The 15,135-nt window shown below is 48.9% G+C and overlaps 1 protein-coding gene across 3 annotated transcripts in view; it reads right to left on the reverse strand.

Annotated features, from left to right (window-relative positions):
• Positions 1-15,135, reverse strand: part of LOC122363211 — a 30,293-nt gene that overhangs the window by 11,791 nt on the left and 3,367 nt on the right. Inside the window, exons 2-4 of one of the 3 annotated variants that reach the window (XM_043332202.1) lie at positions 12,968-13,166; positions 12,670-12,844; positions 2,007-2,239 (exon numbers count right to left, since the gene is read on the reverse strand). In XM_043332202.1, coding sequence (XP_043188137.1) covers positions 2,007-2,239; positions 12,670-12,844; positions 12,968-13,164 — 605 coding nt within the window. In that variant the 5' untranslated portion in view covers positions 13,165-13,166. The remainder of the gene's footprint in view (positions 1-2,006; positions 2,240-12,669; positions 12,845-12,967; positions 13,167-15,135) is intronic. The other 2 variants (XM_043332203.1, XM_043332204.1) reach the window with 2 other exon arrangements.

Raw genomic sequence — 15,135 nt, forward strand, 5'->3', positions numbered from 1 at the left:
TCTTTTCTTTTGTCTTTTGATGTTGTGCTCCAGTTGCTGGTCTGGACTGCCAGGCGCGTTTTTTGACTTGATCAGTGTCTTGAATTGTCACGGCAGTGAGCTTCTGAGAGATCCTCACTTGTTTTGTGAGCCACTGGTCGAAGTTGATCAATGTAGCTCGGGCCGGCTCCATTTCAACGACGTGTGCGCTCCAAACGCGCTTCATTTCTTGCGGCAACTTCTCCACTATTCTACGCAGGTTTTCTGTGCTTTGAAGGTCTCCTTCGTACTTCAGGTTCTGAAGAACTGTTACGGCAGAGTGAACAGCTGAGTGAAACCGTTCCAATCCTTGCAGATCTAGATCTGCTGGCGACGGGCATGCAAAGATAGCCTTCATTTTCGCCTGCACAATGTCCTCTTGTCTGCCAAAGCGGTTTTCTAGCGCGTGCAGCGCTTCTTCATAGAGAGTCCCTTCGTAGAGCATCCCACTGATCAGCTGCTGCGCCGGACCCGTTACTGCGTTTTGTAGATGCGCCATTTTTTCAGTGGAGTTTAAGGTTGCTTGATCGTGCACCAATGTTCGGAAGAGCGCGAACCATCTTGGCCACTCTCCCGGACTACCACTGAAGTTTGGCAGCGTGATTCTTGGGAGACTTCTTGCGAACAGAGATTCAGATTGAGTTGGCACAGGACGGGCGCTGGACGGCAGAATAGGCACATGCACTTCAGGGCTGTCATCTTCAGACTCCTTTTCAGCTGGGGAATCGCCTTCGGTTTGAGCTCCTTGCTCTTCAACTGCGGATGCCTCACCATCAAAATCCTTTCTGCGGTCCCAGCTGAGCTCACTCTCAGCAGCTGCGGTAAGGCGCGCTTCTAGCCTGGCTAACTCTTCGGCATCTTTAGCGGCTTGAAGCTCATTTTTTCTTCGCAACTCTTGTTCTTCCCTTTCTCTCAGGTGTCGCCGCTCCAGAAGCTTACGTTCCTTTTCTTTCACTTGAAAAGCAATGTCAGCGCTTCGAGCAGCTAACGAGCTGCTGGACTGGTGAGACTGAATTGAGCCCGACACTATAGATGGTGTTTCACCTTGTCTGGATTTCAAATATTCTCGTATGCATTGATATGCTTCGTCGTGTTGCTGCTCTGCAACCTTCATGTAATCGACCGCTTCTTGAACAAGTGCTTCATCTTCTGCTATTGCTTCTTTGAGCTCTTCGTTCACTTCTTCTAAAGACTCAAGTGCAGCGTCCAGCTCCTTAAGCATGTCGACCAGCTGCGTCCTAGAGCCTCTATTTTCAATCATTACTAGGGCTCGTCTTCTTACTCTGGTGAGATTTGACAGCATCCTCCCACGCTTCCTTTTGAAATCAGATGCTGACATGATTGGTGCAAATAAATCAGTGTATCTTAATCAAAGTTGATAACTTGAATTCAGACGCTACATTGGTTTGCATCATGCTACTTTATATCTGAGCAGCTTCTCTTAAACTTATGCTGTGCAGTTCATCTTAGAGTTTTGCAAACATTTTGGAACTGTCACCGTTAGCCGTTAAAAAATATGAAACTTAATGCCGCAAATGCACTTTCGAAATCAATGTTTATTTTGGTACAGGCTTGATCCACTTCGCTCCTTGATCGAAATGAAAAACACCGTTCCAAAAGTCGCACATTGCGGCTAACGAGAGAAAATAAACTAAGAAATAAGTTGAAACATAAAGATAAACCCTTCTTGAATGTCACTTTGACACTTGTTAATCAGTGAATGCATCGTCCTTGGCTTTGCATATTTACTTTCACTGTTTCAGAATGAGCTATAATAATGACCCCGTTTCAATCAGTTTCTCATCCAAAAGGCCCCTTTTCCTTAATTTTCTAAGCACAAAAATATGACAACAATTTCGTTGCTAGGCAACAAACGCACAGTACCCCCCGGTCGCGACAACATGAGTTACTTGAAGTAAGCTACGCTTAGGGCTATTTACGATCATCATTTGAGTAATATCAGCCGCCTTTTTCAGCAGTTGCATCACCTTTCCGGATGGAACACCTCACAGGGCATGTAGAATCCCTTCTGTCCCGGCGGCGGGCGACGAAGCTGCAGCACGGCCCTTTTCCGTGGTATCTTGACGGCGATTATGTTCTGGGTCAGGTACTTGTTCTGAATTCCCATGATTGGACAGTCCAGTTTTCGGGCCAGCGCAGTGAACTCGGCGGTTGCATCATTCAAACAGACGATGTGCGGTATCTCCAGTCGCCGAAGTACCTGTGGAAATACAAACATGTCCTATATCCCGGCAGGCCTCCCGGCCACCTTCCGCGCGGTGGGGGGGGGGGACATTTTTTGCCCCCTCCCGTATCTCCGAAACCACTGGACGAATTTTTAAAATTCAAACGGCGTTCGATAGCAGGGCGTCAGCTGCCTAGTACATATGTTGCTATTAGAGGTCATTGAACTACCAGGTCAGGTCACAGGTCAGGTCACCAAAGGGTCAGCACATGAACCCAGCTTTACCAAGGTTGTGCGATGCATGTTTTATGGCCAATTTTTCATTTCCAACTCAATGGTGATGGTTAAAAGACCATCAGGTACGGTGTAAGTGGGTGCCACTCTCTTCGTCTAGCATCATTTGGTCTAGTGCTTTTTGAGCTAGTGCAATTGGTCTAGTGCTTCAGCTGGTCTAGCGCCAGTTTGGCTAGTTTCGTTTGAGCTAGTGCCAAAGTGCCATTCATTTGAGCTAGTGCCTTTGGTCTAGTGCCGTAATTTCGTCTAGCTTTCAGCAGACTCATTTCCATGATGGAGGTGTATTATCATGCTTGGCACAATAATTAGACTCACGAGGAAAAGATTTTGCGGTTATTTTATTTTTTTACAGAACTTCACGAGGCAGCTTTCATTCCTTTCAAGGCCATATATAGTTCCTTATTATTATATCCTTATAGTTCCTTATATATAGATTCCTTTTCTGTTTCGACTGAAGCGAGGTAAATTTGTTGTGTGATAGATGCAAATTACGGGTTATCGGCTGTAGCTATGGAAATTTTTAAGTCATCAAGGGGTGGGGACAAATTAAGCTTCGAAGGTTTTGTCTACCGAAAGAATACTTCAAATATTACCACTCAAAATTGGCAATGCGAAAACAAAGGATGTAAAGGATCTGTTTCAACATCATTACGATATCATACCGAAAGACAAGTTGTTACTAGGCAAATTCACAACCACCCCCCAGTTCCGGCAAGAGTTGAAGTTGTTTCGGCATTGGACAAAGCCATGGAACAGGCAGAAACGTCAAATTTGCGTCCAAGAAGAATTATAAGTGATATGAATTTGAGTAGAGAAGCCACAACAGAAGCTCCAACTAGAAAGGCAATTTCGCAACGTATCCAAAGAAAACGAAAACATTCAGAAATCGGACATGAAGTAGCGCCACTCAACAGGTCAGGCATTATAATTCCAGAGAAGTACAAAACGACAAAACGGGGAGAAGAGCATCGTTTCCTGCTGTATGACAATGAAGATGATGGAAACGACAGACTGATAGTCTTTTCTTCCGAAGTCATGCTAGACGAATTAAGCAAAAATAACATTTGGATGATGGACGGAACATTCAAAGTGGCACCTTTGAATGTTCGGGAACTAGCACAAATGAACTAGACCAAATATGACACTAGCTCAAATGAAGCTAGCTCAAGTGGCACTAGACCAAATAAAGCACTAGACCAAATGAACTAGCCCAAACGATACTAGACCAACTGACACTAGTCCAAGTGGAGGGGACTCGGTGTAAGTCACTTTCTGGTGGAGTTCAGGTCAAGGTCAGGTAAAAAAGGTCAAATTTCAAAGCTGATAGTTTTGCATAAAATAGGTATTGAGTCGATGCAGCTCGTCACGGGGAGTCTAATGGTGGTCTTTGTTTTGCGCTACGAGGTCTATTGGCCAAAAAAAAAGTGGTTTCGATCTCAAATTTGGTATGTAGATAGAAGGTGGTAGGCACTGGGGCATTCCACGATAGATCGTACCACTTTTTCCAATTTGACACCCTCATCTCTCGGAATTTGACGAGAATTGGTCTCAGGGGTAATCAGGGGCTCTGAATCTACCTGTAACAATTTCAGGCTTATCAGATAAGTATTTTTTGAGTTATGGAGTATAACATTTTTTGGATCTTGCTTTGCAGCGCTAAGTTTGGCGGGCTGTAACTCTAAGACGGATTATTCAAATGCCAAATGTTAGATAACATTGAACTTGCAATGAAACAGAGATTAATATGTATTTGTGAAATTTCGAAAAATACGCTATTTTTAATATATGACATATCGAATTTTCTTTCATTTGTATTTTTTGGACTTTGGGACCAAATTTTTTTGAATTTTTATTTCTTTAAAAAAAATATTTAGCTCATTGTTAAGAAGTGTGCAAAAAATTAGGAAGGTGTTCTTTCCATAAATGTATTTGATGCGCGCGACTAACAGTGGCGCGCAGCAAAGCCTTTCTCTGCACGCGGGCGCAAACTGTAGCCTGTAGCGACACCTACCGCACGGCGTGAGCACCACCGGCCCTCAGGCCTCAGTGAGCGCCCGCAGTGCCACGTGACAATATGTGTTCTGTGTGCTTTCGGAATTCCTTTGCGTCTGGTGCGCTCCAACAGTGCGGTGCGCCGCTTTTCAATTACAGGCGAGTCCTTCCCGTGTCGGGAATATATCTAGTGCCTATTCTTACGGCCCGGTGCGGCCGTCTCGTTGTACTGCTTCCCCGTCTCCGGCGGCGCGTCAGTGCGGCCGGTTGGTGACCCCGGCCCTGCACGCCTGACTCCGCTCTCTAACGGCACAGCCGCTGACAGTAGTTTTGCGCATTTTGCCGGTCAGCAGTTGACCGGCAGCACGCCCCCCCCCCCCCCTGAGAGGTTTTGGTCGGTCGGTGGTCGACCTGAAGCCCATACATATCGCCGGCTGCCGGCTGTCGGCCAGCGGATAGCATGCATGCAGCCCTGTGGGGCGCATGGTCGGGCAGCAAGTGGACCCGACGTGCATGGATATCGCCGCGGCGAATATCGGTCAGTGGCGGGCCTGAGGGCCCGGTGCGCACCTGAGGGTGCCAGTGGCCTGAGGGCCTGATACGCACCTGAGGGTGCCAGTGGCCTGAGGGCCTGATACGCACCTGAGGGTGCCGGTCGGTCAACGGTTTGACCCGACGTGCATGCTACCGCCGGCGGCAAACGACCGGTCATGGCGGGCCTGAGGGCCTGATACGCACCTGAGGGTGCCAGTGGCCTGAGGGCCTAATCCGCACCTGAGGGTGCCAGTTGGTCAACGGTCTGACCTGACGTGCATGCATACCGCCGGCGGCGAACAGCTAGACAGTGGCGAGCCCGAGGGCCTGGCGGGCGACTCTGAAGAAAGCATGGCCAGTCAGCGGTTTTGTTCTCGACTTGCATGCGGTCGCGGGGGTCGGTCAGCATGAGGGTTATCCGGTGAGTCATCGGTTTGACATAGACGTTCGTGCGAATAGCGGGTAGCGTTTTGGTGGTGGCGTTCGTTCCCCGAGAGTGGTTCGGGCGGTCATCGAAATGCCGCGCATGCCTATCGCCGGCTGCGTTTGCCGGTCAGTACTTGGCCTGCATGCCAACCCCGAGGGATATCTGGACGGTCTGCCATTTTATAATGACGTGCACGCACAGCGCCGGATACGTTTTCTTCGAATAGCAGCGACCTGACGTAAGCACCCCGAGGGGTGCCAGTCGGTCCGTGGTTTGACCGGACGTGCATGCGATCGCGGGCCGGTCAATAGTAAACCTGAGGGCACACCCACAGATGAGGACGCAATCGGTCCGTGTTTGACTTGACTTTCGGGAGCAAGGCGAGCCGCAAGTTCGTCTCCATTCCCGCCTGCGGCCGATTTATTGCACTTTATGATTCGGCGGCGGGCTCGCACACTCCGAGAACGCGTCTCCCGCTAACACAATGTTTTTTTTTTCCTCATGCTTTTCGGCCATGTCTGCCGCGGCCTAGTTTTGGTCCGGCCCGTGGGTGTCTGGTCGGTAAGCAGTGTTTAGCATCACTTGCATGCATAGTGCCCAAGCGATCAGCCGGCCAGCAATCGCCTGACGTACATATGCACCACGGGAGGTGTCTTTCGGTCAGCAGTTCTAACCTGGCGTGCATGCAAGCGGGCAACGGTCTAACACAGCGTTCTCTTTTTTTTTTCCATGCGCGTCGGCGATGCTTCACGCGGTTCGGTCCACCGGCGGAGCGCGCCCTGCCCTCCCCCCTCATGTCGGAGTTGCTGGCGACTGGGCGGCGTCACGTCGCTCCCCGACACCCAGCGGCGGCTGCTTCAACTACCGCCACCGGTGCACCAAGCCGCCGCACAGCCGTCGCCACGGCGGGTCCGCCGGCCGCGCCGGGACCAGCCCCATCGACCCGGCCGCCCGACCATCCATGCTGGGCAAGACCGGATCCTGCATGGCTGCCGCACGCTTCGACAACATGCCGCCTGCCGCGTCCGCCGCCGCGTCGTGGCGGCCCTGAAACTGCCCTGCGCTGCTCCAGTCGCCAACCCGGCGTCGCCACGATCGCTGGCCGCCGCCGCCTCACATGGAGCGGCAGTTCAAACAGACCGGTCATCTGTCTTTATTACTGTGTACCGCACTTTTTTGGGCGTCAGGGTGTTTTGTTTTATGTTGCGCGCTTATAAGCGGCACTGCAGCAGCATGCTTTGAATGCTAGACAATGCTCGGGCTGTCTGTTATAGGCTCATTCGAGCCGCCGCCTCAAGGCGGAGCGACAGCCCAACGCAGACCGATCATGTATTTTATTACTGTGTACCGCATTTCTGTGTGTCAAGGCGTTTTGTTTTTATGTTGCGCGTTATGAGCGGCACTGCAGCACCGCCGACGCGACGCCACGGCTGCCCGTTTTAGGCCCGGTTTCCGGGCCGCCGCCCGTTGGGGCGGAGCGGCAGCCTTGGCCATGCTGACGTGGGCCAGCACTCGGCAGCTTGTCCGCGTGTTACGCCTACAGGCTTCCCTAAATGAGTTTGGGACATTTTTATGCTGGACAATGCTCGGGCTGTCTGTTATGGGCTCCGTCGAGCCGCCGCCTCAAGCGGAGCGACAGCTCCAACGGACCGATCTATTACTGCGTACCGCATTTCATGGTGTCGAGGCGTTTTGTTTTTACGATTGTGTGGCGCTTTGTGAACGGTCCTGCAGCAGGCACCCACGCCACGGCGGCCCGTTTTAGGCCCGGTTTCCGGGCCGCCGCCCGTTTGGGCGGAGCGGCAGCTTTGGCCATGCTGACGTGGTGTTAGCCAGTCGTCTGCCTGTCACGCCTACACGAATTTGGGACATTTTTATGCTGGACAATGCTCGGGCTGTCTGTTACAGGTTCCTTCGAACCGCCGCCTCAAGGCGGAGCGACAGCTCGCAGGGGACCTACCTATTACTGTGTACTACATTTCATGGTGTCGTGGCGTTTTGTTTTATGTTGCGCGTTGTGAGCGGCACTGCAGCACCGCCGACGCCACGGCTGCCCGTTTTAGGCCCGGTTTCCGGGCCGCCGCCCGTTTGGGCGGAGCGGCAGCTTTGGCCATGCTGACGTAGTGTTAGCCAGTCGTCTGCCTGTCACGCCTACACGAATTTGGGACATTTTTATGCTGGACAATGCTCGGGCTGTCTGTTACAGGTTCCTTCGAACCGCCGCCGCAAGGCGGAGCGACAGCTCGCAGCGGACAGACCTATTACTGTATACTGCATTTCATGGTGTCAAGGCGTTTTGTTTTATGTTGCGCGTTGTGAGCGGCACTGCAGCACCGCCGACGCCACGGCTGCCCGTTTTAGGCCCGGTTTCCGGGCCGCCGCCCGTTTGGGCGGAGCGGCAGCCTTGGCCATGCTGACGTGGTGTTAGCCAGTCGTCCGCGATTTCCGCAAACAGGGTTTTCCCGAATGATTTTGGAATATGTTTTTACGTCGGTTGATGCCACGGGTTGTCTGTAGTCGACTCAGTCGCGCCGCCGCCGACGGGCGGAACGGCAGCCCTAAGCCGACCGATCATCTGTGTATTCATGTGTTCGATGATGTTCAATGTTCATGGCATCGCCTCACGCCAAGTTCTCCGTCCCGTGCGGGTTCGGGTGGGGGTATGGGCGTTACCCTCACCCAAAGAGCATGACTTGGGGTAAATGTCAGGAATACATAGACCCGTATCCACCAGTCATGTCTTTGCAAGCGCAGCGGGACGGAGAAATGTATTTGATGCGCGCGACTAACAGTGGCGCGCAGCAAAGCCTTTCTCTGCACGCGGGCGCAAACTGTAGCCTGTAGCGACACCTACCGCACGGCGTGAGCACCACCGGCCCTCAGGCCTCAGTGAGCGCCCGCAGTGCCACGTGACAATATGTGTTCTGTCCACCGCCACCCCGCCGCCGCCTGTCTCGTTTATCTTGTAGCACTGTGAACGTGCTCCCGGCTATGTATATTGTTACCCTGATGTGTACCTCACGGGGGCGTTACCCTCACCCAAAGAGCATGACTTGGGGTAAATGTCAGGAATACATAGACCCGTATCCACCAGTCATGTCTTTGCAAGCGCAGCGGGACGGAGAAATGTATTTATTTTACGTCACGATAACGGTTACGAATAGTGATTTTGGGAGGGGAGCTTACAAATGGCGTGGTAAAGCTGCCTAGTGACATCACGGGTTACTGAAATTTCAATTGAAGTCTTGGTCATCTGAAAAAATGAAAAGAGGGTTCATCCAACCCTCTTTCCTATAAGCGCGAGAGTGAAAAAGGCTGTTTGGTTCTGACATTGTTTTGGACGCCAATGACCATAGCTGCCCGAGATAAAAGTTACAGGACGCATACATGGTGTCCTTCAGAGGTCTCACAACTTATATATCTGGGAATTTTTGAAGGTCACATGAGTCACGTGACATCACTGCTATAAGTCAATGGGGAAATATAAAATCTGTTATTTTGGCGCCGATAATGATCTAAAACTATCTCACGTACATGGTATCGTGATTTCATGCACTCCTTGCAAAGTCCAATGCTTCACTTTTGCATTGTTAACCTTGCGTGACGTCATTTATGACGTCACTAGGGTCGTACGAGTTTTTCGACAATAACTCCCGATCAAATTGAGCTAGAGAGTCGGGAAAGCCACCAATGGACTCGGGAAGACCTTCCGAATCGAATGATATGCCATATGATACCCTTTGCCCAGCTTCGTGACCTGAGGGGCTCTGACCTGACCTTGACCCGAGGTCAACTACTTAAGTTGACCTCACCCTAACAAAAAGTATACCATTCGACGCACCTGAGCTAGGCGAACACAATGATGCCAAAATTGCGGCTCTGCGGCCATTTTTTTGCGAAGTTATTTACTAAAAACCGAACCCGTAACTTCAGTCACTTGACCTGACCTCAGACGCTACCGGTTAACCTGAGACCTTAAAATTGGGTACCAATTGCTGCGACTTGTAACGGCACACACGTTCGTTTTTTCCGCGAGGCTCTACCTCTATTAGAAGCAAAACGGCGTGCTGGGGTCGTATGAACCCCTCCGAAACCCATATTGTTTGCGGGAAAATGAGGAACTTATAGAAAGACCACCTTTCTAATTTTTTGCATGTCGATTTGCAATGACATGAAGTTTATTTTCAAAAAATAAAAATGTGAAAAATTTTGATCCCAAAAGTCGTTAGTGGCAAATGAAAAAAGATTAAGTTTTTTGTTCAACAATCAAAATTTTTCTTTAGAATTCTTAAAAAGTAATATCAATTTTTGGTTCATCGCAAGCTTAGTGTTGTTTCCCGTTTGTTGGTTGCATAACCCGTTCTTGAGTTATAGGCCATCAAACTCACCGTTACAAACCAAAGTTAAAAAAATGTAATGCAATATAACTCAAAAAGTTTTGATCTGAGAAGTCTGATATTTTGCCAGGCGTCTTTGGGGCCTATGATTACCTCTAGGACCGATTTTCATTAAAATCTGAGAGATGAGGGTGACGGGCCTGGTACGATCTATCGTGGAATGCCCCCACTATCACATATATTCCGTTTTTTTTCGAAATTCAAAAAAATCTTTGGATTTTTCGGTCATTACATTAAAAAGCTATTTTAACTTTTGGGGTCAAAATCCAAAAATTTCAAAAATCCGAGATAGCAGGTTTGTAGCCCTGTTGATTCTACACCTTTTTATGAAACAGTTTTCTGTATCTCTAAAGCTGTAGGACTAACAGCTCTTTCCGCAAAACTTTTTATGGGTCGAAAATGGCAGAAATGACATCACTGACGTCATTACCTGCCAATTTATCATAGCCTTTGGAAAATTTTTACTCACAATGTGCAAAAGCTATTCACGGGAGGGTACTAAAAGTTTGGTGACGATTGGGGCAGCGGTTCTGGAGATATATCGAAAAAATTAAAGGAGGGCAAAAAATGCCCCCAACCGCCTGGAAGGATATGCACGCACAGTAGAAGGGTTACGAGTACTCAGCCTAGTGGAGAGGGGGGGGGGGGGGTCATAAAAACAATAAACATATTTCAGGTCCTATAAAAGCTAGAAAGGTGAAATTTGGATGGTAAGTGAACGCGTCCGCCAACTTCATTGTCTGGGAATAACATGACCCTAGGTCAATATCTCCAAGGTCAAATGAGGTCAATCGTGGTCAAACTTGCCACATTAGTGACTTTTTACGTTTATACGCCGATAACTTAAAAAGTTACTGGCTGACTCTCCTATTACGTTCACTTTACGACAAAGCAAATATTTGAGTACCTATGTATGGCAAATCTATGCTTAATTAACAATCAAAATGGCGGTTAGAAGCAGACATGTGCATGGATCCGAGTGATGGGTTGATCTCAGTGGATCTCGAGACAAACTGCAAGTCAGGATCTAACTATAATCTCACCGGATCCGCAGTTAAACATTTATCCTGGATCTATAATCTTATAGGATTTGACGATAAACTAAGGACATGGATCTATGACCTGAGAGGATTCCACCATACACAACATTTGAAAGTATGTTTTCAGGCGTTTCTCTGGCAGAAAGTGCCACAGAAGTCAGAATTGTGAATTATGGCGTGCAATCGTATAAATCAAAAAAAAAAAAAAACAGAGCGTTTGTGAGTTGGAACAAGTGAATTTTTGAGATTTTTGTGTTGACAACAATTAGTGAAGATCATGATCTTACTATGGTCTCAATGAAAAAAATTGACTCGGACCTGTGATACAAGTGGATCTCTCAGTAAACTAAAAAGCTGGGTCTATGATCCCATCGGATCCGAGATCAGGATTTCTGGGAATAGATCCCAGACCCATTTTCTGGGATCCATGCACAACTGGTTAGAAGCCTGCAAAGAGTAATATGTCGCCGGCTGGGACGGTGACCGGCCGACGCGGAAAATGTGCATTCAGTTTCAATTTCAAAAGCCTGTTCAAATTTTATACTTTCTCATGGTTTGTTTGGTTTTGTATAGGTACCTCAATATTCTAATGGATATCACTACCCTGTGGGGTCCATCAGTAACGCGCAGAAAAAACATTAATTAGCCCGCGCACCGACGGGGGTCTGCGCCAACTTCGTACCGACGGGGGGGGGGGGCGGATGACCGCCCCCCCCCCCTGAGATCTCGAGAACGAAGCAAGATAGCGACAAGCGGTAAACGGCAAGGGATACGCACGGACAAGGTCTACAATTTTTACGAAGGTCATTTTCAGGTCAGGTCAAAGGTGACGTCACAGGGGTCAAAAAAGTCAAAATGGCGGCGCTAGGTATGGAGAGAGTTTTTCTCGACTAACTTTCGAACTAGTAAATATAGGAACAAACTAAGGGCAGCATCGTGATCCTCTCGTCAATCCGCATCGAATGATATATATGTTGACCTCGAAAGGTCAAGGTCAAAGATTGACCTCAGGTCACGTGACCTCGAGGTCATCATGTATATCATTCGATGCGCCTTGACGAGCTGAACACAATGAGACCATCCGCGCGGCTGTATCTTGTTCCTGTACGGAGTTATTGGCAAAAAACCACTGGTGACCTTTGATAACGTCACATGACCTTACAGCTGCCCAACAGCAAAACGGACCTCAAGGTAGTGAAGGTTGATCGTATATGAGGTCATGTATGGTTTATGGGGCAATTCCGACCCGTTTTAGTGGTAAAAACAGGGAGTTGATTTTTCCCCCATTGACTTATAATGGGGAGGTCGAGAAATTGACCTGACCTTAGGTCATCGATATCAAAATTCCGAGATCAACAAATTGTAGCTACTAATTACCTTATAACATCCTGCGACTTTCAAAGGCCTCCGACATCTACTGTAGCTCTGGCACGGTGACAAAGTTGCAAAAAAGTGACTTGAGGTTGGGTCATTCAAAGTGACCTGGTGACCTGACCTTAAGAGATAGGAAGTTCAAACCTGCTCACCATGTGTAAAATTGATAAGAGAATAGTCGTACCAAATTTCGCGGCGCTACGCGCCGCGGTTTTTCCGCTATTCGCGAAAAACCTCAGGGGGGGCGGATATCCGCCCCCCTCCGTCGGTGCGCGTGTTAAAACTCATCTGTATTTAAGACACACGATATTTGTGTCAATAACGAAAAAATGGAAATTGAGTAAGATCTTGAAAAAACTGTACCTATTTTCAGGTACCTACTGGACAAGTTACAAATTAACTACTTACCTGCAAAAATATGTTTTTGTAAAGCAGCTGACTGGTTAGAGCCTCAGTGCGTCGAAAGCCGTGGTCCTTGTCTGGGTCCTGTATGAAATCCAAGAAGAATTCCACGGACACCCGTGATATGCCCAGTCTGACGGGTAGCTCGTCATGGAGCAGCACAACAGGAGAAATTCCGGATCTGAAATATTGGAAAAGGTACAAAGTTTCAACAACCTTCAACGTCGCGCGTTGGGTGCCGTTGCCGAGCTCCCACATCCTTTACGGTAGCATCATTTTTAAATCGCCCTTGTGCCCAACATACCTTTGCAAATCGCAGAAGAACGTTTTCACGTTCCTGGCATAACTTTGGTAGATGCCTCCCCCTGCTGTTTCATCATATTTCCTTTTCTCAAGTGATGCCATGAGATCATTGCCATCAATCACCAACGGGCAATTGGAGATGCATTCTCCACGAAGCAGGTCGTGCTTTTTTGCAAACGGCGTCAGGTATCTAACCATCTCTGTAATGTATGAGGATTCATGACGTCAGTTACCACATTATCATTGAGATATCTTGTCACGCATGTCGTATATATGTCGGCTTTTTTAGAATACGCTTATGGCCCTTTCACACGTAGCAACTTTTCCGGTCGCCGGCGACGGCAACTGTCGCCGGCGATCGCCAGCGACCGGGGTCAGTCGCCGGCGATCGCCAGCGACCGGGGTCAGTCGCCGGCAACTCCGCAGTTGTCGATATCAGCTGACCAGTCGCCGGGGTGTGACGTAGCAGTCGTGTCAGCCAATCATTGAAGAGTTGTCGGCGTTGCCGAGAAAGTTCAATTTTTCCAACATTTTGAAGTCGCCGGCGACTGTACTAGCCAGCCGCCGCTCAGCTGTCACGTGACCCGCTTGACCTTGAGTTGGCACCAGATATTGCGCTGCTGATACATGCAGCGGCGCAGCTTATTTTACTGCATTATTCAAGGTACTAAATATTTGGACATGTTTTGCAGGATGATAACTACCGTCTAGGTAATATTGGAATAATATTTATTAGATCTACGAGTATTATTGAAACAATACATAATATCAATGAAAATACAATCAAACTGCGATTCTTCTACATTGGAATTCAATGCACTCAAGCATAAAACTGAAAAGTGATGTGTACTTGCAGTTCCTCCATTTTTCCTAACGCATCAGCCAAGACTACGAGTGCTGCAGATTTTGCTCACCTGTCTTGTTTATTCAACTACAACCCTGTTCTCAATAAATGAATAACTTCGCTGTAACGACATTAGCATTGAAGGAATGGTTGGTGGTAAGCATGGGACAATCACAGTGATTTGTGGTCACACATTTGAACCGTGCTTTGTATATGAAAAACAGAAAAAAAGGCATTCTAGAAATGTAGCAGAAATTCAAATGCCAGAAACGGACCTGAGGAACGGCGAAGCCCACCACCCACATAAAACACAGGCTTTCATTATGTCAAAAACAGATGCTGTATTATCTAAAGCGCTGGATTGGGGAACACAAGTGTACCCCCCCCCCCCCTTATAACAAAATGCATTTTTCCACACAGTGGATATCACTAAACATGGCGAGGTGACAGTATATGACACCATACATAAAAATGCAGCACGCGCGGACACGGGGCAAAGACGGTGGCACAATATGCCGATACCCAAGAAGACACAAGCCTAGGTCAAAGGTGACAATACTGTGACAGAAATCTTAAAATCAGCCTGGACACAGCTCACTCTTCATGACCGTTTTTATCGAAAATAGACCAACAAAACACCAAGGCTCCTTCGTCCAAAACTCGACATGCCGCTCCAAAGGCCTTGCAAAACAGCGCACACCAACAACGCATAATAGCCAGCAACGCACACGACAGGATTTTCGAGGCCCGAGTCGTCAGCCGCCGCCGCCGCCGCCACCTCCCGGCAGCTGATTGCTGAGTGCCTTGCTCCGGCTTGCCGCACCGCCCACCGCCGCCGATCGTGGCGACCTCTTTACTCTGGCAGAATCGACCCTACCGAGCGGCGACACCATTCAGAAGCAAAATGACAAATGAATTCACTGCACTTATGTCAGAAAATCGAATGCACATGCCATGGTCACATGCGGTGCCGTCCACGGGGCCGGCAGAAGCTGCACACTGTCACCGAACACCACCTGCACCTTGGACGCAGTATGTGAGGGCTTGGCGGACGCGCGCCGCCTCGCGTGCGGTATTGGCATCAAGGCCCGGACACGAGGGAGCACACTCGGCGCAATCAGAGCACACCGTCCGGGGCCGTCAGTGTCGATCTCCTGACCTCACAGAAAGTTGTGCAGCACACAGGTGAACGCCGTCAGTGTGGTGACTGGTGCGCAGCACACCGTCCCACGGAAGATCGTCTGTGGGCCGTGGTGCAGATGCTGTCTCTAGGCAGAGTCAACAGTGCAGTGGCAGAAGTTGAACATTCAGCTGCTAGACTCCTT

This window comes from Amphibalanus amphitrite, unplaced genomic scaffold (genome assembly GCF_019059575.1).
Source record: "Amphibalanus amphitrite isolate SeventyFive unplaced genomic scaffold, NRLGWU_Aamphi_draft 000610F_arrow, whole genome shotgun sequence".
In the NCBI taxonomy this organism is placed as follows: Eukaryota; Metazoa; Arthropoda; class Thecostraca; order Balanomorpha; family Balanidae; genus Amphibalanus; species Amphibalanus amphitrite.